Genomic DNA, 21,820 nt, shown 5'->3' with positions numbered 1-21,820 from the left:
TGGTTGTATGTCTGTAATTACCAGAAACACCAATAATTTCCTAGTGTACTCACCAAAAAGTTATAAAATGTGCTTAGCCTACCAGAAACAACAATTTCCATCAGTTCCTTTACGATATCTGCATATGGACTTTCTACCTGGGTACCATCAAGCTAGGTTGAGAGAGCATTGCACAAATCTCATCTTTGGGTGAGTTTTTCCTAACCCCTACACTAATACCTAAACCTCACCTTGATTTACTAGGTGGGCCTCCTATAGAGATATAAATACCTATCTAGCGTGAGAGAATTATGGTTAGTCTCTCTATGACATTTCCTATTTAATTTTAGAAAGAAAAATGAATGAATTCTTGTTTCATTTGATGTCACTGCCATATAAAAAACAAAACAAAATGTGACCATTTTTAAAGCCCCCTCTTGGGCTTTCTCTACCCCCTGTGGGCCATCCCTGGACTGTTGACACACCTCATGATTCCACGGGCTCTTCCTTTACATATTTTAAATGGATAGCCAGGTATAAAACTGCAGTATTAAACTATTTCCCAAGTACCAACTTAAGAAATATCCTCATCCAATCTCTTAAGCTTCTACAAACCCTATTTACCAATTTACAAGTTATCAGAACTTGCTCCACCAGATATATTTTTTTTTAATCTAGTCCCTTCTCCTTTCTTTTCCAGCTCGGTCAGCAATCAGTGCTGGGATCCTGGCCTCATGAGCTTTTTGATTTCTAACTATCAAGACCGATTCCCTCTATTTTAATAAACTCTCCCACTGTTCTAAGTCTGGTCATTGCAGCAAGGATCCTGCAGAGCCAGTGCTGAGTGAAGCTCCGCCCTCTGTTTGATGTCATCACTCTGTTACCACAATATACAGCTTCTCCTCTTGTGACGTCATCAGTCAATGCCCAGCAGAAAGCGGAAGTACCTTGTACTGAAGACAGAGACTCACAAAGAGTCTTTTCTTAAATTTGCAGATTCACAGCTGCAAGCCGGAAACCTTCAACCCCAAATCTCAGCTTCTGCTGTTCTGCAACAACCTCCGAGCTGCACTGCAAGAGGCAAATACTCCGCTGTTCCCCAGCCCGAGAAAGAGCCTCCAATTCATTCCTAAACCTGAAAGCAGCAAAAAAAAGAGGAAAATGCCTGCAGGAGCTTCTGCTCAGGTAGGAGATTGCCCCTGCTCGCTCTCTACAAAACCTGCTGCAGCTTTCTAACCTGGGACACTGCAGTCAGCCCTCACTTTGATAGGACCCCTAGCAGAACTGGGATGCAGGCAAGGCACTTTGGAATCCTCCTGAGTGAAAGGAGAAAGATCAAGAATCGCACAAAGTGAGACTTTGTGTCCTAGATTCTGTGTGTAACTGGTTTTCAGTTTATATAATCCTGCTTTGGGGACTGTGTGTTATGTGTGAATTATATACACACAGCAAACTCTCCTCCTGCCCTGCTGAACCCCAGCACTGTGAGGTCTAAAATATGATGCTACTCTGGGACTGTGCATTATGTGACTGGGAATTATATGCTTTGTGCTTCAGGTCCCAGTAACCTTTGAGGACATCACCATCTATTTTTCCCAGGAGGAATGGGAGTATTTAGAAAAATGGCAAAAGGAGCTTTACATGGATGTGATGAAGGAAAATTATCAGATGCTGAGCTCACTAGGTAAGACTTTTTTTTCCCAGAAAAGTATATTGAGGAGTAGGAAGAACAGAATATTATTTGGTTGTAATCTGAGTGAAAGCCTTTGTTATTGCAGTTTGCTACAAACAAGGTTTTTTCTGTGATATTTTCCAGTGCAAAAGCTTGAGAGAGAGAGGAATGAATGACAACATGACCAGAAAGAGAGAAAACAAGAGGGTGGGATTGAAAGAGAGAAGACATCAAACTGGGAATGATAAAGTTACAGAGAAAAGAAGAAAGGGCTAAAAGATAGTGAGGAATATGAAAAGATCATGCAGGTATAGGAGATGTGTAGAAGGGTGAGTATCTGAGGTTGAAAGAGGAGGGAGAGAAAAGGGTAAGAAGGATAGAACTATGGTAGAGGAGATGACAGAATGCATAGGAGGAAAATGGGAGAAATTCAGGAAAGTAGGGTAGAAAGTGAAGGGACAAGGAGAGAGCAGGAAGGAGAGAAATGAGCGATTATGAGAGGGCAGAAGGAAGAAAGCAGGAGGATGTACTAGAGGACACAGAATTGAGCATAAGAAATTTCCATACTGGGTCAGATCGAGGGTCCATCAAGCCCAGCATCCTGTTTCCAACAGTGGCCAATCCAAAATACAAGTACCTGGCAAGTACCCAAAAACTAAGTATATCATATGCTACTGATGCTGGCTATTTTCTAAGTCAGCTTGATTAATAGCAGGTATTTTAGGTTTAATAATGTTTTTAGGTTTAATAATGTATTTTAATATTTAGCTGCATGTTTTATTTTTGTTGTGAACCGTTATGATGGGTCCCTAGTGGCGGTATATAAAACTTAATAAATCTAAATCTAATCTAATGGACTTCTCCTCCAAGAACTTATCCAAACCTTTTTTAAACCCAGCTACACTAACTGCACTAACCACATCCCCTGTGCATTGAGTGAAAAATAATTTTCTTTGATTAGTTTTAAATGTGCTACATGCTAACTTTATGGAGTGCCCCCTAGTCCTGTTTTCCGAAAGGGTAAATAATCGATTCACATTTATCCGTTCTAGACCTCTCATCATTTTAAACACCTCTATCATTTCCCACCTCAGCCGTCTCTTCTCCAAGCTGAACAGTCCTAACCTCTTTAATTTCTCCTCATAGGGGAGCTGTTCCATCCCTTTTATTATTTTGGTCGCCCTTCTCTGTACCTTCTCCATCGTGACTATATCTTTTTTTGAGATGCGGCGACCAGAATTGTACACAGTATTCAAAGGTGCAGTCTCACCATGGAGCGATATAGAGGCATTATGACATATTCTGTTTTTATTTACCATTCCCTTCCTAATAAGAACATAAGAAATTGCCATGCTGGGTCAGACCATCAAGCCCAGAATCCTGTTTCCAGAGTTTTATTGTGCGTTGAGTGAAAAAGAATTTTCTCCAATTAGTCTTAAATGTGCTACTTGCTAACTTGCTAACATTCTGTTTCCTTTTTTGACTGCCGCAGAACACTGAACCAATGATTTTAATGTGTTATCCACTATGACTTCTAGATCTCTTTCCTGTGTGGTAGCTCCTAATATGGAACCTAATATTATGTAACCATAGCATCACCTTGCACTTATCTACATTAAATTTCATCTGCCATTTGGATGCCCAATTTTCCAGTCTCACAAGGTCCTCCTGCAATTTATCACAGTCTGCTTGTGATTTAACTACTCTGAATAATTTTGTATCATCTGCAAATTTCATAACCTCACTCGTCGTATTTCTTTCCAGATCATTTATAAATATACAAGCCGTTAAGCCCGTTAAAACGGGCTACATCCCTCTGTCTCTCACCTCCCCCTCTTTCTCTCTCCCCTCACTCTTCACCACCCCCTCCCTCACCCACTCCTCCCCACCCTCCCTCTCCTATCACTCAGTCCCTCCCTCCCACTCAGTCTCACTCACTCCCTCCCCCCTCTCTCCCTCCCTCTCACTCACTCAGTCCCACTCACTCTCACTCAGTCCCCACTCCCTCCGTCCTCTCCCTCAGTCCCACTCCCCTCCCTCAGTCCCTCCCCCTCACTCAATCCCTCCCTCCCACTCAGTCACTCCCTCCCCCCTCCCTCTCACTCACTCAGTCCCACTCACTCTCCCTCAGTCCCACTCCCTCTCCCTCAGTCCCACTCCCTCCCTCTCACTCAGTCCCTCCCCCTCACTCAATCCCTCCCCCTCACTCAATCCCTCCCTCTCACTCAGTCACTCCCTCCCACTCTCTCTCTCCGTCCCTCCCTCCCACTCAGTCCGTCCCTCCCTCTCTCTCTCTTCTCCCGCCGTCGCCGCTACCGCCGTCGCTCGCTACCGCCGTCGCCGCCCGCTGCCGGTACCGCCGCTGCTGCCACTGGACGCCGCCATTTTTTTTCTTTCTGAAGCTGCCTCAGAGCGACGTGCTCGCCCGCACATGCGCGGTAGAGCTGGTCTCTACTGCGCATTTGCGGGCCGTCGGTCACAGGCCATTTATAAGGTAGATTGAAAAGCACAGGTCCCAGTACAGATCCCTGAGGCACTCCACTGCCCACCCCCCTGCTCTGAGAAAATTCTCCATTTAATCCTATTCTGTCTTTTAACCAGTTTGTAATCCATGATAGAAGCCTCTCATGAGGAACTTTGTCAAATGCCTTCTGAAAATCCAAATACACTACATCTACCAGTTCATCTTTATCTTCAAATGTATTAACCCCTTCAAAAAAGTGAAGCAGATTTGTGAGGCAAGACTTGCCTTGGGTAAAGCCATGCTGACTTTCTTCCATTAAACCATGTCTTTCCATATGTTCTGTGATTTTGATATTTAGAACACTTTCCACTATTTTTCCTGGCACTGAAGTCAGGCTAACTGGTCTGTAGTTTCCGGGATCGCCCCTGGAGCCCTTTTTAAATATTGGGGTTAAATTAGCTATCCTCCAGTCGTCAAGTACAATGGATGATTTTAATGATATGTTACAAATTTTAACTAATAGATCTGAAATTTCATTTTAGAATTCCTTCAGAACCCTGGGGTGTATACCATCTGGTCCATGTGATTTACTACTCTTCAGTTTATCAATCAGGCCTACCACATCTTCTAGGTTCACCCTGATTTGCTCAGTCCATCTGAATCATTACCCATGAAAACCTTCTCCAGAATGGGTATCTCCCCAACATCCTCTTCAGTAAACACCGAAGCAAAGAAATCATTTAATCTTTCCGCGATGGCCTTATCTTCTCTAGGTGCCCCTTTAACACATCGATCATCTAACGGTCCAACTCACTCCCTCGCAGGCTTTCTGCTTCGGATATATTTTAAAATGTTTTTACTGTGAATTTTTGCCTCTACGGCCAACTTCTTTTCAAATTCTCTCTTAGCCTGTCTTATCAGTCTCTTACATTTAACTTGCCAACTCTGATGCTTTATCCTATTTTCTTATGATGGATCCTTCTTCCAATTTTTGAATGAAGATCTTTTGACTAAAAGGATCTCTTTCACATCACCTTTTAACCATGCCAATAATCGATTTGCCTTCCTTCCACCTTTCTTTTTTTTTTCCATCTTTATTTATAAGCTTTTATATTCAGTTAACAAGCATAAACGTGAGAAGAAATGATAAACAGAGATGGAAACCTCTTACATATTAATCTAGTAAATACTAATCAAAATGAATATCTCTAACATTAATTCTCTGTATTATCCTGACAGACCACATTATTGGGGGATATCCAATTGCAAATGTCTATCAATACAAAGTAAATAAACCACAAATAGCTAGTGTTCTATTTCTTTTCTATAGTTGGAACACATTTCTCAGAGCTTGTTCTAGCAACAGAAGAATCTGGATTGACTTTGCTATTCAAGAAGGGATTTAACTGTAAGGGGTCAAAGAAAACATATTTAACCCCACACTTGCACGGGAAATACAACCAAAAAGAAGCACCCAGTCCTAGAACAGCTGGACGCATCATTAGGAAACGCTTTCTTTTGGCTTGTGTTGATTTAGCAACATCTGGAAATATACGGATTTTTTTCCCTAGAAATAGTTCGTCTCTTTTCCTGAAAAACATTTTAAGAACGAACTTTCTATCAGAGTCCAGAGCTAGTGATACAATCAAAGTTGAAGTTTTCACTACTTCTTCCATTGAAGTCTCCAGAAATGAAGATAAATGTGAGGTATCTGTTATAGGAGATACTGCCGGCCTTATATTCAATTGTACGAAAGACTTAATCGATAGATAATAGGCTTTGGAGATAGGTGGTATCATTTCTTCTTTTATTAAAAGTATTTCAAGGAAATATTTGCGAAGCATCTCTGTTGGTGATACAAACTTTTTCTTAGGAAAGTTCAAAATCCTAAGATTACAGCAACATATGCTGTTTTCCTAATTTTCCAATTTGTTCTGTAAATATGAATGACCCGTTACAATTGTATCCACAGGTTTTTGCATTTTTATTTCCTTAATCTCGTGGGCCTCGTTTTGAACTTTTATTTCCAGAACTTGAGATTTTATGACATTAACTTGACCAGTCAACTCTTGTTGTTGGGGAAACAAAACGTGCAAGCTGACTTGTAAGATTAGTAATTGCTTCCCATATATTTTCTAGAGTTATTTGTGAAGGTTTTACAAGATTAACATTTATTACCTCCATTTCAGGTTGTAGAGACGATATTGAGTCCAATTTCAAATACAGCACTTTCTCCGTTTGCTGTCCGGCTAACGGCTCCACCCGACGCTGAAGCAGCCGACTGCCTGCGTTCTTCTCTGCGCGACGGGAGCGGGTTGATCATGTCAACCCTCTCCACGGCGGGGCCAGGTTGAGGAGGGGCCCGAGTTGGCTCTGGCGATAGCGATGACTCCAGGTCCGGACCAGGCTGCGTTGAAGCACCACACACCTCACTGTCCAAGGACTTCGCTTCAGAGCTAATTTCGGGGTTCCGAACAATGTGCTGGTCCATGGGGCCAGTTACAGGCAACATTTCGCTTGCTTCAGGGTAGGTTCTTGCCTTACCCTTCCTTTTTCCTTGCTGGTTTAAGGAAACTTCTTTAGCAAGCAATCCTTTATAGGAATTAGAGATCTGGAGCTCCCGACACTAGCGTGTGGCCATCTTGGAAATCCCCTCCCTTCCACCTTTCTTAATGTGTGGAATACATCTGGACTGTGCTTCTAGGATGGTATTTTTAACAATGTCCATGCCTCTTGCACACTTTTTACCTTTGTAGCTACTCCTTTTAGTTTTTTTCTAACTATTTTTCTCATTTTATCAAAGTTTCCCTTTTGAAAGTTTAGCACAAGAGCCGTGGATTTGCTTACTGTTCCCCTTCCAGTCACTAATTCAAATTTGATCATATTATGATCACAGCTGCTGAAACTAATGACTGCTTACATTCCCCTGGTCTTGCTCACGTTAAAAGGTCCATATGCGCAAGTATCTGGGCCAAGCACGAGCAACTCTTATTTTGAAATTGCTCAATTATATGCGTATATGCTTTTGTGTGAGCAACCCAACGCACAGAATAAAGGGGTGGAGTTAGGGGGTGTCAGGGGCATTCTGGGGCGGGGCCAACATTTAAGTGCGACATCACTTAAGTGTACCTATGCTTATATAATTCTGCTCTTCATGAGGTCTAAGTCTGTAGAAATCTCTTTTGAGGCCTAAAACGACTGGGTGAGGAATCTGCATAAACGGGTGGGGGGGATAGTGCAAGCTGAAGAACTAGAGGGATCTGGATGACCCTAGAGATAAACTGGACAAACTAGTAGACTAATTGGTCAAACTTGGAAGGACTTTCTTGCAAGAATGTTTTAAAATCTGCTTAGCTGCATGCCTTGACGATGGCAAATTTCTAAGGAAGATACGCGAATTACGTTTGCTTGTATAACCGCTTAAGATTAAGGGTACATGTACTTTACTTTAAATAGTATGCGTGCAATTGTGCGGCCGATTTAAAATGCTTGGGTATGTGCGCCCGCACGCTCGTTTTTAAAGTTACTGTCTCTGTGAAGAAATGTTATTCTCGTGCTGTAGTGGCTGTACGACCCAAAGGGCAGACTGTTTTCCACTTCCTTGCCTTGCGTGCATATTTTGAGAATTTTTGAGGATTAGTGCACTGGACCATCCGTGTGTACCTGGGCACGTGTAAGTTCCATTGATTATGGATTTTTTGCATGAAGGCCTTTCTAAGGTCTTGGCTCTTTAATACCCTAAAGCAGGGCTTCCCAAACCTGTCCTGTGGACCCTGGAGCCAATCTTTTAGGATATCCACAATGAATATGCATGAGATACATTTGCATACCATGGAGACTCCATGTATGCAAATGTATCTCATGCATATTCATTGTGGATATCCTGAAAACCTGACTGACTGTGAGGTCCCCAGGACAGGTTTGGGAAGTCCTGCCCTAAAAGTACAGGTGGCAGCTCTTGCTTGTTATAGAGGATGAATACAAAGAAGACCGCTGTCTTCTCATCCGGATGTCTCTTGGTTTCGAAGAGGTGTTAAGCATATTAGACCTCTGCTCCGGATTCTGGTTCTGCTTTGGATCTGAGCTTAGTTTTGGCGGGATCACATTTGCTCTTAAGGCAGAGAATTGTCTTTTGGGCATCTCAGTTCCCCATACAGCAGGAATTGTCAATGTAGCGGCTGATTTCCTGAGTTGCCAGAGGCTAGACGCAAGGAAATGAGAGCTGGCAGAAGTGGACTTCAATCAAATAGTGAAAAAATGGTACCAACCCCAATGGGATCTGATGGCCACACGTAAGAATGCGAAGGCGAAGCAATTCTTCAGCTAGAGAAGAGAATGGGGGAGCTAAGGAGGCAGATGCACTATCTCAAAGGCCAATGGTAGCAAAGGTGGCCCCTGAATGCGTTGTTGTACATATTTCCCCCATGGCCAGTAATAGCAAAGGTGTTGAGGAGGATCGCAGACCATTCCAGGGCCAGTGATCCTGGTCGCACCAAATTGGCTGAGAGATCCATGGTATGCGGGCCTGGGTTGGCTGTCATGGAAGATCCTGCCCAGTTCTGTCTTACAGCTTGGCTTTTGAGAGGAAGAGACTTAGGAGGGGATACTCAGCCCAGGTAGCCTCAACTCTCTTGAGGGTAAGAAAGAAGTCCATCTCTCTAACATACATCAAAATCTGTAGAATCTTTGAAAGATAGCGTAAACATAGGAAAGTGCTAACAACGCAAAGTGGACTCAGCCACTGTTCTGCAGTTTGTCCAGGATGGGCTGGGCAAGGGCCTAGTGGTAAATTCCTTAAGGGTCGAAGTATTAACTGTTGCCTGTTATAAGGGGCAAGTGAATGGGTCCTCTATAGCAGCACATCCAAATGTAGTTCGCTTCTTGAGGGGGGAGGAGGGGCAAAGCATGTGCGTCCTCCAGCAGAGCCATTAGTCCCACCATGGGACCTAAATTTGGTACTGAAGGCATTAGTTAGAGCTGCTTTTGAGCCCCTCGGGAAGATCTCTATAAAAGATTTGACACTGAAGATGGTTCTGGTAGTGGCACTTTGTTTAGCAATGGGAATCTTGGAATTGCAAGCCTCGTCTTGCAGAGATCCTTACCTATCCTTTTCAAGGGAGTAGGTAACTATTAGGCCATTAGCATCATTTTTACCAAAGGTAGTGTAAGAATTTCAACTTTATCAGGTGATTTCTTTGCTTGTATTTAAAAAGATGGAATGTGTGGAGAAGAAGGAGTTACAATGCCTGGATGTTCAAAGGACACTATTGAGATACTTGAAGGTTACAAATATGTTCTGGAAGTTGGATAAACTATTCATATTATTCACAGGAGGTTGCAAAGGAGAAGTGGCCTCTAAAGCATCATTGCTTGATGGATAAGGAAGCCGTAGTGACAGCCTACTTGATGAAAGGTAGGCCAATTCTGGAGGGACAAACAGCACATGCAACTAGGGCACAGGCAGCAACCTGGGCAGAATACAAGGCAGTAACACCAGTCAACATCTGCAAGCCAACCACATGGACATCATTGCACACCTTTATGAAGCACTATAGGTTGAATCTCCAAGAGAAGAAGACCGTTTGCCACAAGAGTCCTAGAAGCAGCCCTGGGTATCTCTCATACGGGATAGGTGCTACTTAGGTACATCCCTTTTGTCTGGACTGGTCTGCCAGGACGAAGAGGAAGGTACAATTATTTATTTTTTTTTATTTAAAAACTCTTCTATACCATCGTTAAGTTAGATAACCATCACAACGGTTTACAGAAAGGCACGATAATGAAAAATATGAGTGGTATAGATTACAAATTAATCATGTGCCATCATAGTACGGTAACAATTTAATACAATAAACTATGTGTGTAAGTTAAGCCTGTTTGTTAGGAACATATTAGGCAGTTTGAATTTAACGTTAATATGCATTTGTAGGTTACAAGTAATAACTTCTAGTTTGGTGTGTCCTTATCAATCAACTGTTTTTCTCCTTCTCTTTATCTTTATAAAAAGCTTGTTTAAAGAGCCAGGTTTTCAGATTGGTTTTGAATATTTTCAAATTTCTCTGCAGCCTTATTTCGAGTGGCATGGTGTTCCATAGCACAGAGCCAGCCAGTGACAGTACTCTTTCCCTTACTTGCGTGAGATGTGCTGATTTGACAGAGGGGACAGTTAATGTAGAGCCTTATTAGCAGATCTCAGGTTTCTTTGCGGGACATGTACGCGCAGTGCCAAGTTAAGCCAGTCGGCTTTTTCATCGTGGATTAGTTTATGAATTATACATAGTGCCTTATATTAGGTTCTTACCATCTAATTTTCTTTCCTTGAGTCCTGATAGACAGTCCAGAACCCATCCTGATGAGAGTTTGGAGTTATTTAAAAAAAAAAAAAAAAGGAAGGTTAGAAGAGCATATCTATATCTCTAAGAAAAAAATTATAAGAGAGAGTATCTTCTTAGTAATAGAGGTATGCAGCCGGGGAAAGGAGAAGCAGAGTGAATGCTCAACCTATTGTGTCCCTTTTAGTTACTGTGTGTTAATTTCTTTGCCTGTTTTTTTCTATTTGCTTATACAAAAAAAAAAAAGGGGGAGTGGAGCAACCAGTCTGTTATTGAGAGGAGACGAATCGCTACGAGAAACGCGTGATTGACATAGATATACATTTGATCTTATTTGGACCACCATCTGAATACTGCTCTGTGACCAACAAGCCCCTGAGGCAGCCACCATTGGTGGCGAAACTCGGCCAGAGTCGGGCATGTTTATAAGAATTTTACGTCTCCTTGATTAAACGTTGAAAAGGACTACCTTGTGGCATCCATTTCTTTGTTTTTTTCCTCACTGCTGTACTGGATCGCCTACCCTGCTGTTTTTTGGGCCCAAAACACTAATGATGCCTTCCCTCGGAACTATAAAATCATGATCACAAATCCAGCCACTAGGTGTCGCTATTGTGTGATGTCTGATACTCCCTTCCCTCCTAGCAACAGTATGAGTGCTGCTTCTGCACCATCCAAAGGGTGGCAACATTCATTGCCCATTGCTGCCCAGTCCTGGCTTTCCTTGAGAGCTGAAGACCCATGCTGGGAATAATCCACACACACTCTCTCTTCCAATCTTCCCTCTTCCAGGAATGATCCCAACACTCTCCTTCCCCTCCTATCCCTTTTAAATCTCAGCTCCCTCACTCTACCATTAGCTGAATCCCAAGTCCTAGAAACTCACATCTGAGGCAGCGCTGTGTCCTTTCCAGCCCCTCTCTCCAGCTTCTCCCCACATGCCACTTGCAGGGTCTGCTTCAGGCTCATGCCTCACCTCCTGTTCCTTGCAGGCTTTCTGAGGAAGGGGATGGGTCTGAGGTAGCAGCAGAAACCACAAAGCAGAATTCAGTGCTCTGCTCGCATCTCCGTCCCCTCCCCTCCTGTTCATTGTGAGCTTTATGAAGGGGAGCGGCTGGCTTGGAGCTTCCTAGTGTTTCCAGTGAGACTTGGCAAGTCGTATAATTTCCTGGGCTTTCCAGATGGAATCCAGAGAGTTTCCAGCTATGCCATGGCAGAGCACAGCACTAACACTGAGCCACTGGGCTGGCCCTGATTCCTTATGATTTACTACTTAAGAAGATCGGTCCCAACATAATCCTGGGGCAGGGTGAAAGAATATTTAGATAACTTAGTGCCAGCCAAAATCTTTTCAAGAGCCAGGCACTTTTTTTTTCCCTTATGATTTACTACTTAAGAAGACCGGTCACAACATAATCCTGTGTTGCTTCACGGACTTTGGGAAAGGGTAAGGGGGGGGAAGAAGGGGTAAAAGCGAAATGAAATGCTGTTTGTTGTTATTGTTGGTTGACATGTTATATTACCCTGCAAAACTAATAAATACAATTAAAAAAAAAACAAAAAACTACAGGACCCATCGTCTTCTGGGACTTTGTCAGCTTCTCAGGCGGCTCGTCTGGAGGTTGCGGTAGCATATATGCCGGATGCCTTATATGACTTGGTGCGTTCGGTGGCCTGGACTATGGTCTCCTCAGTGGCGGCTTGGTGACTCCTATGGCTCTGCAATTGGACAGCGGATGCTTCCTCCAAGTCGCAACTGTGCAGTCTGCCTTTTCGAGGGAAGTTGCTGTTTGGAGAGGATTTGGATCAGCTGATGAAATCTCTGGGGGATTCCAAGGGCAATAAACTGCTGGAAGATAGAAAGCCCTACAGGAAATAATTCGGTCCTCGATCCTGTTCTCGGGATTTCTGAAAAAGCAGGTCGGGGAGGGGTGTTCCACCCTCTGGTTCCAGACAAAACTCTTCCCGTACATAGCCCTTTCGTGGCTCCAGTCATCCTGCCAGAGGTGGTTTTGGTCCGGGAACCAGAACTGGGAAGCCTGCGTAATGAAATTAGGCCCGCCCACTCCTCGGACAGGATAATCGCGGGCAGGTTGTCCCAATTTTACGAGGAGTGTGCCAGGATCACCTCCGATCGCTGGGTGTTGGAGATGGTAAAAGAAGGTTACGCCTTAGAATTTTCTCGGCCTCTCATGCCAGCCATTGTGGAATCACGATGCATTTCTCGCAACAAGCAAGCCGCAGTAGAAGACACTCTACAAAGATTGCTGGCCCTGAAGGCGATCGTCCCCATGCCATCCGAGGAACAGGGGAGGTGACGGTACTCCATTTATTTCGTGGTTCCCAAAAAGGAGGACACTTTCTGACCCATACTGGACCTACAGAAGGTGAATCGCTGTTTGATGGTGCCCCGTTTTCGAATTGAACTTCGAACAGTCATCGCAGCAGTTCGAAAGGGAGAATTCCTCGCCTCCTTGGATCTCACTGAACTTCCCGATTCACAGTTCTCACCAGAGATTCCTACGATTCAAGATCCTGGGTCAGCATTTTCAGTTCTGGGTGCTGCTGTTCAGACTGGTGACGGCCCCGCGCACCTTTACCAAGGTGATGGTCGTGGTGGCGGAGACCCTCCGGAAGGAAGGGATAATGGTCCATCCTTACCTCGACGATTGGCTGATTCGAGCCAAGTGGAAGAGGAAGGCGAGCGGACGGTTCTTCATGTGATCCTTTTGTCTCCAGTCCCTAAGCTGGGTAATCAATGAAGTGAAAAGTCATCTGACTCTGTCACAGTGTCTGGAGTATTTGGGAGCTCATTTCGACACACTCCAGGGCATGGTGTTTCTCATGAACGACAGGATGTACAAATTGCAGCAACAAGTGCGTCTCTTGTTACAGCTTCCAATCTCCAGAGTGTGGGATTACCTACAGGTTCTGGGGTTCATGGCTTCGATGTTGGAATTGGTGCCTTGGGCCTTCGCTCACCTGAGACCGATGCAGAGAGATCTACTGTTGTGGAGTGTCAGAGCAATACCAGTTGCCCCTGCCTTTGTAGCAGCGAATCAGGTCCAGCCTGCAATGGTGGCTGTCGGAAGACAACTTACAGAAGGGGATGCCCCTTGAAGTCCCAGTTTGGGTGATCGTGACAATGGATGCGAGCCTTCAAGGCTGGGGAGCAATGTGCCTCGGTCATGCGGCGCAGGGAACCTGGTCCTTACCCGACTGGTCGTGGTCTATCAATCGCCTAGAGACAAGGGCAGTCCACAAAGCGTTGTTAGCATTCCAGTCTCTGGTGCAGGGGAGAATGGTTCGAGTCTTCTCGGACAACGCCACCACGGTGGCATATCTTAATCGCCAGGGAGGAACGAGGAGTCTGGCAGTGGCACAGGAAGCACAATTCCTCTTTGCTTGGGCCAGCGTGGACAATGTGCAGGTGGATTTCCTCAGTCGTCAACAGCTGGATCCCGGGGAGTGGGAATATCCCGGGAGGGTTGGAATCACATTTGTGCCCGATGGGGAGTTCCCCAACTGGACCTCATGGCGACCCATGTCAATGCCATGGCGGACCGGTTCTTCAGCCGAAAGAAGGAAATCGGGGCAGTAGAAGTAGATGCACTAGTCTGCAAGTGGCCAACAGGAATCCTCCTGTATACCTTTCCTCCATGGCCCCTGATCGGGCGCGTTCTCCGGCGCATAGAGGACCATCCCGGTTCGGTAACTCTGGTGGCACTGGAGTGGCTGTGGTGGCCGTGGTTTGCGGACCTGGTACGGTTGGCGACAGACTGTCCGCTACGCCTAGCTCATCTGCTGAACCTCCTGCGACAAGGGCCCATTTTTCCGGATCAGGAGGATAACTTCTCTCTCGGAACAGGTGATTTCCACCCTGCTTCAGTCCAGGTGGCCCTCGACGTCTATGGCATACGCTCAAGTGTGGAAGGTGTTTGAAATCTGGTGTGACCAGCAGGGTGTAGTGCCGTTGTCGGTGATAATTTCTCAGGTCTTCAGGTTTTTGGAGCAGGGATTATCTAAAGGTTTGGCTTATAGTTTCCTGCGTGTTCAGGTTTCGGCCCTGGGATGTCTACTAGGATGGGTAGGTGGCAGCCCTCTAGCCAGCCACTCGGACATTGTCCTTTTCCTGAAAGAGGTGACACACTTTCATCCTCCTCTTCGTGCCCAGAGTGGAATCTCAATCTGGTGTTGAGGGCGCTTCGTGATCCCCCTTTTGAGCCTCTGGGACACACTTCCTTAAAGGACCTCACCTTGAAGACAGTATTGTTGGTGGACATTTGTTCTGCGAGGCGTATTTCAGAATTGCAGGCTCCTTCCTGTAGGGATCGCTTCCTTCTCATCTACGCCGATAGGGTGTCCCTGCGCACGGACCCTTCCTTTTTGCCGAAAATGGTGGCTGCATTTCATGTTAATCAGTCCGTGGAGTTACCCGGATTCCCTGATTGGGCTCATGACCCCCTATGGGAAGAGATCTTCATCTGTTAGATTTTCGCCGGGTTCTCCTCCGGTATTTGAAGGTCACTAACTCTTTTAAAAAATCGGATCACCTTTTTGTGCTCTTTGGAGGTCTGAAGAAGGGTGTAAAGGCATCTAAGGCGACCAAAATGATAAGGGGAATGGAATAGCTCCCCTATGAGGAAAGACTAAAGAGGTTAGACCTTTTCAGCTTGGAGACGAGACGGCTGAGGGGGGATTTGATAGAGGTGTTTAAAATCATGAGAGGTCTAGAACGGGTAGATTGAATCGGTTATTTACTCTTTCAGATAATAGACTAAGGGGCACTCCATGAAATTAGCATGTGGCACATTTAAAACTAATCGGAGAAAGTTCTTTTTCACTCAGCGCACAATTAAACTCTAGAATTTGTTGCCAGAGGATGTGGTTAGTGCAGTTAGTATAGCTATGTTTAAAAAAAGGATTGGATAAGTTCTTGGAGGAGAAGTCCATTACCTGCTATTAAGTTGACAGCCACTGCTATTACTAGCAACAAGTAACATGGAATAGACTTAGTTTTTGGGTACTTTCCAGGTTCTTATGGCCTGGATTGGCCACTGTTGGAAACAGGATGCTGGGCTTGATGGACCCTTGGTCTAACCCAGTATGGCATTTTCTTATCTTCTTATGTTCTTAGCTCACTGGCTGAAGGAAACAATTTGCTTTGCCTACATCAGGAAGGTTCACCCCGTCCTGACTGGTTTGAAAGCCGACTCAATGACAGTGCAAGTGGCTTCTTGGGCGGAGTGTCAGTTGTTGCCGACTGAGAAGATTTGTAGAGCCACAGTCTGGTCTTCCCTGCATACCTTCACAAGGCATTATTGTCTGGATGTTAGGGATCCGGACCAAGTGCTTTTGGGGAGATCGTCTTGTGAGCGGGTCTTTCGGGTTCCCGCCCGGTGTAATATGGCTTTGGTACATCCCTCTGGTCTGGACTGATCTGGGTATGTACAGGAAAGGAAAATTGGTTCTTACCTGCTAATTTTCGTTCCTGTAATACCACAGATCAGTCCAGGTTCCTGCCCGGGTGCTACTGCCGAAAGAGTGATTTACCTAATGGTTAGCTGCTGTACATAGGCAATCTATCAGAATGATTCTATAATATTTTGTTTTTTGTTATAAACTGTGGTTCAAACCTGATTTTCAGGTATTGGGGTCGTTTGTTTCGAACCCTTGAGGGAAATTTTTTCCTATTCATCCTCGTTTCGGGAATTAGATGAGTTTTTTGTCAATTATACTTTGCTTGGGTATCGATAAATACTGATGAGCTGCAGGTGGCACACTTGGGATACCAGTGCCTCGAAGTTTGCTCTCTGACTCTTATCTGCTGGTGGGAGTGCGTAACCCTACTGATCTGTGGTATTACAGGGACGAAAATTAGCAGGTAAGAACTAATTTTCCTTTCCTCAAAAGTTGCAAATCTGCCTGGTGTTCATGGTAAGCAAGCTATGTAAACTAGCTTGTTCTTAGATCATGTGTATGTATATACCTCTGATAAATATTCATTGGGAATTCCCTGAATACCAGACCTGTTTGTGGCCCTTTAGAACAGCTGCTCAAATAGCTGGGAAAATGCTGACCATTGTCACGGCGAGTCTCTCTCACATCAAGTAATGTCTGTTCTTTATTTTCTTATCCAGAAATCACTGAGTCCAAGAGAAGGAATGAGGAGACACATCCTGAGGAACCCACTAAACATCTGGAATTGACTAAAGCTGTATCAGAGAGAAATGGAGGGGATACCTGCCCTTGCTGTGATTGGGAGAAAAACAGCTGGACTCAGTATAAACCAGAGGAGAGGCTGAGAAACCCAGCAGGAGACTCCACTGGGAATTTGACTCCCTGTGAGCAAAGTGCCAGTGATATCTCCCACACTTTGGACCATCAAAGAAACCTGACAATAGAAGAGTCCATATGTAATGAATGTGGAAACTTCTACATAGATCAGGGAACTCTAAAGCCAGAAGATGGTTTTCATGGAGAAGAGAGACCTTATAAATGTAAAGACTGTGACAAGAACTTCAGTCTGAAGGAGCCTCTCCCAGTACTCCAGAAAATGCATATAAACCATGGTAGACCATTTCTCTATGATGAAGATGAGAAATGCTTCCTTCACAAACCAGACTGGATAATGGCTAAGAGAAGCCACCCAGAAAAGGGAGATTTTTCATGCAGTTTAATTCTGAAAGGACATCTTACACAACGTCCAAGAATGCACATTAGAGAGGGATCCTTTTCATGCACAGAATTTGGGAAAAGCTCCAAGGAGAAGGAAACTCTTTCAAATCGCCTGAGAATTCACACTGGAGAGAGAACTTATACATGCACTGAATGTGGAAAAAACTTTATTAGGAATGAAGATCTTGAGATGCACCAGAGAATTCATACAGGAGAGAGTCCCTTCCCAAGCAAGAAATGTGTGAAAAGCTTCAGTGAGAAAGGAAACCTTACACAGCACCAACAAATTCATAGTGGGGAAAAATCCTTTCTCTGCAATAAATGTGGGAAAAGCTTCAGTCAGAAAGGAAATCTTACAGAACACCTGAGAACTCATGCTGAAGAGAGACCCTTTCCATGCACTGATTGTGGGAAAAGCTTTAACTGGAAGGGAAGTCTTGTAGAGCACCTGAGAATCCACTCTGGAGAGAGACCTTTTCCATGCAATGAATGTGGAAAAACCTTTATTCACAAGAGGAATCTTGGAAAGCACCTTAGAATCCACTCTGGAGAGAGACCTTTTCCATGCACTGAATGTGGGAAAAGCTTTATTCTGAAAAGAAATCTTGTAGAGCATCTGAGAATCCATTCTGGAGAGAGACCCTTTTCATGCAAGGAATGTGGAAAAAGCTTTATTAAGAAAGGAAATCTTACAGAACACCTAAGAATTCATGCTGAAGTAAGACCATTTTCATGCACTGAATGTGGGAAAAGCTTCAGACAGAAAGGAAGTCTTTCATGTCACCTGAGAATTCATGCTGGAGAGAGACCCTTTCCATGCACTGAATGTGGGAAAAGTTTCCGTATGAAGACATCTCTTATACAGCACCTAGAAATTCATTCTGGGAAAATACCCTTTCCATGCACTGAATGTGGGAAAAGTTTTTTTCAGAAGGAAAACCTTGTAAAGCATCAGAGAATTCACTCTGGAGATAAACCATTTTTATGCAGTGATTGTGGGAAAAGCTTTAGTCAGAAAGGAAATCTTACAGAACACCTGAAAATTCATGCTGGAGTAAGACCCTTTTCATGCACTGAATGTGGGAAAAGCTTTACTAAGAGAGGAATTCTTACAGAACACCTGAGAATTCACACTGGAGTACGACCCTTTCCATGCACTGAATGTGGGAAAAGCTTCTGTACAAAGAGCTCTTTAATACAGCACCTAGAAATTCATTCTGGGAAAAGACCCTTTCCATGCAATGAATGTGGGAAGAGTTTTATTCACAAGAGAAATCTTGTAAAGCACCAGAGAACCCACTCTGTAGAGAGATCATTTCCGTGCAGTGAATGTGGGAAAAGCTTTGGTCAGAAAGAAAGCCTCGTAAAGCATCAGAGAATCCACTCTGGAGAGAGACCATATCTATGCAATGAATGTGGGAGAAGCTTTATTCGGAAGGAGAAGCTTATAAAGCATCAGAGAATCCACCCTGGAGCATGTCCCTTTTTATGCAAGGAGTGTGGGAAAAGCTTTAGTCTGAAGGAAGATATTCTAGATCACCTAAGAGAGCACTGGTGATCTGAGGGCTGCAGAATAAATGAACAGAGTAAAATTCTCTTGATAAGTCTAGATGAGTAGCATCACATGGACCAAATCTCAGCAAGGTGATCGCTACTATTTAAATATGTAAAGAAGGAAAAGATAAATCCATACTGGCTGCACATCACCTAGAACAAAATGGTGCTCACCTGGACCGGATGGTATGCATCCTAGGGTACTGAAGGAACTAAAAAATGAAATTTCTGATCTATTAGTTAAAATGTGTAACCTATCATTAAAATCATCCATTGTACCTGAAGACTGGAGGGTGACCAATGTAACCCCAATATTTAAAAAGGGCTCCAGGGGCGATCCGAGAAACTACAGACCAGTGAGCCTGACTTCAGTGCCGGGAAAAATAGTGTAAACTATTATAAAGATCAAAATCGTAGAGCATATAGAACACAGTCAACATGGATTTACTCAAGGGAAGTCTTGCCTAACAAATCTGCTTCATTTTTTTGAAGGGTTTAATAAACATGTGGATAAAGGTGAACCGGTAGATGTAGTGTATTTGGATTTTCAGAAGGCATTTGACAAAGTCCTTCATGAGAGACTTCTAAGATAACTAAAAAGTCATGGGATAGGAGGCAATGTCCTTTCGTGGATTACAAACTGGTTAAAAGACAGGAAACAGAGAGTAGGATTAAATTTGCTAACTTAAAGACCTCTATTATATCCCCCCTCAGCAGTCTCTTCTCCAAGCTGACAGCCCTAACCTCTTCAGCCTTTCCTCATAGGGGAGCTGTTCCATCCTCTTTATCATTTTGGGTGCCCTTCTCTGTATTTTCTCTATCGCAACTATATATTTTTTGAGATACGGCAACAAGAATTGTATACAGTATTCAAGGTGCAGTCTCACCATGGAGCGATGTAGAAGCATTATGACATTTTCCGTTTTATTAACCATTCCCTTCATAATAATTCCTAACATTGTTTGCTTTTTTGACTGCTGCAGCACACTGAGCTGACGATTTCAAAGTATTATCCGCTATGATGCCTAGATCTTTTTCCTGCGTGGTAGCTCCTAATATGGAACCTAACATCGTGTAACTACAGCAAAGGTTATTTTTCCCAGTGGAAAAGGGTAAACAGTGGAGTGCCTCAGGGATCTGTACTTGGACCGGTGCTTTTCCTGGAAAGGAATATGACAAGTGAGGTTATCAAATTTGTGAATGATACAAAACTATTCAGAGTAGTTAAATCACAAGAGGATTGTGATACATTACAGGAGGACCTTACAAGACTGGAAGATTGGGCATCCAAATGGCAGATGAAATTTAATGTGGATAAGTGCAAGGTGATGCGATTCGGCTTGTTGCTATTTGCAAGCTGAGGTCATGAAGGTCCTACAAATTACCTGTTAAAAGATTTTAAAAAATTACACTACTGGGGTGTTCTGGTATATATGTGATTGATTGGTATTTCCTCAGATTTCTGAGATTTTTTGGGCTTATTTGTTGATAGCAAAATAGCTAGCATAGGCCCTGTGCAGCAGCACCCAGTGGTTATGCGCTAGAGCGGTTTCCATCTGTCCCCGGTGAGAAGAGACCCCACATGGTGGTGAGTGGGAGGGAGAGGTTGAGTGACTGTTAGGTAAGAGGGGATGAATGAGCAAGAGGAAAGGAGAGTAGTGTAATGGATACACTGTCATTCAGAATTTTTATCTGCTAATCAGTGTTCACTTTCTCTCTGATTCCCACCCACTCTTGCCCCAAACTTTGCCCATGCCCCTCCCATCCCCATAGAAATGAATAGGTGTAACCATGCCCAAACCTCACCCCAAACCATACCCCGCCCTGCCCATAACTCTGCCCACACCCCTCCTACACCATAGAAGTGAATTGAGTAGTGCCTCCCATGCTCTACCTTAAACCACATCACTTCCCACTCCCAAAACACTCCCCCATCCCCAAATCACACCTTTTATGATGTCATCGGAAACTATCCTTGCCCGCCTTTTGATGACATCGCCGGAAGACCAACCCACCCCCAAAAATTACACCCCCTAGAACGTATTCCCAATATAATACAAAAAGTCAAGGGTAAAGAGTTATTAAATAGCTCTGTGAAGAATTTGTTAAAACACAGAGGTGTTCATCAATTTGTGACCAATAATGATGTTAAGGCAGCAGTTGAGGAGAGATTTAACGTGACCTTAAAATCCAAAATGTGGTGATACTTTAATTCGCACAACACTTTTCGATATGAAGATATGCTGCAGGCTTTTGTGAATAGCTATAACCACAGCTTTCACAGAACAATTCAGGCCAGCCCCGTCGATGTAACAGCCTCAAACTCTCTGTAGTTCTGGAATGTAATCTATGGTGATAATAGCAAACATGAACTTGCCAAGCTCTCTCTTGGATCATGTTAGACTGTCAAAAACTAAAGGGAAATTCTGAAAAAAGTTACAAATAAATATCCAACGATGAGATATTTATAACAATGGGCGTTTTAAACAGGGGGCAGAAAAGAATGTACAAGATACAAGATTATGGTGAGGAAGCCATTCAAGGTTCTTTTTATCTTGAAGAATTACTGAAAGTCAACCCTCGAAACAATAGAATATTCCACATTGATAAGGTTCTAAAGGTAAAAGGAAGAGGTAAGAACAAGCAGTGCTTTGTGAAATGGCGAGGGTGGCCTGAAAATTTTAACAGTTGGATAAAGGCATTAGAGATTCAAGATGTTTGATTTGAAAAGGCCTTATATTATAAAAAAGAAAAATTAATGAAGGGGGATGTTACATAACTCTGCCTAGTAACGCCTCTGTGAAGATATTTCCACAAAATACAGTTAGCTAGGCCATTGGACCTACAGGGACCATGGGAAATGGGACTGGTGGAAATATAATACTCGCACACATGGGCTAATATTAAAGAAGATCATAAAGTACATTGTCATCTTGGGAGAAGGAAGCATGGAGCATCACTTTGTTGTACAAAGAGGGTATTATGCAACCATTCAAAGTTTAGTGGACCAAATGAATCATGATATGAATAGTCTCTTTAAGCCCATACCATCACGAATCATTTATGACCCCAATACCCAAAGAATCAAATTAAAATCAGAGGACAATGCAGTAATTTCCACAGAGGGTGATTTCGGGTCTA

General features: G+C 43.7%; 1 protein-coding gene across 1 annotated transcript; it reads left to right on the top strand.

Moving 5' to 3' along the window:
* The first annotated feature begins 914 nt into the window (after positions 1 to 914).
* On the top strand, positions 915 to 18,951 carry LOC115083818 (zinc finger protein 260-like). The gene is made up of 3 exons (XM_029587841.1): positions 915 to 1,164; positions 1,537 to 1,663; positions 16,588 to 18,951. The coding sequence occupies exons 1-3, from the start codon at positions 1,141 to 1,143 to the stop codon at positions 18,681 to 18,683; spliced, it is 2,247 nt and encodes a 748-aa protein (XP_029443701.1). The 5' UTR covers positions 915 to 1,140; the 3' UTR covers positions 18,684 to 18,951.
* Positions 18,952 to 21,820: the final 2,869 nt, after the last annotated feature.

This window comes from Rhinatrema bivittatum, chromosome 2, assembly GCF_901001135.1.
Source record: "Rhinatrema bivittatum chromosome 2, aRhiBiv1.1, whole genome shotgun sequence".
Lineage (NCBI taxonomy): Eukaryota > Metazoa > Chordata > Amphibia > Gymnophiona > Rhinatrematidae > Rhinatrema > Rhinatrema bivittatum.
This window is presented reverse-complemented; position numbering and strand designations above follow the sequence as displayed.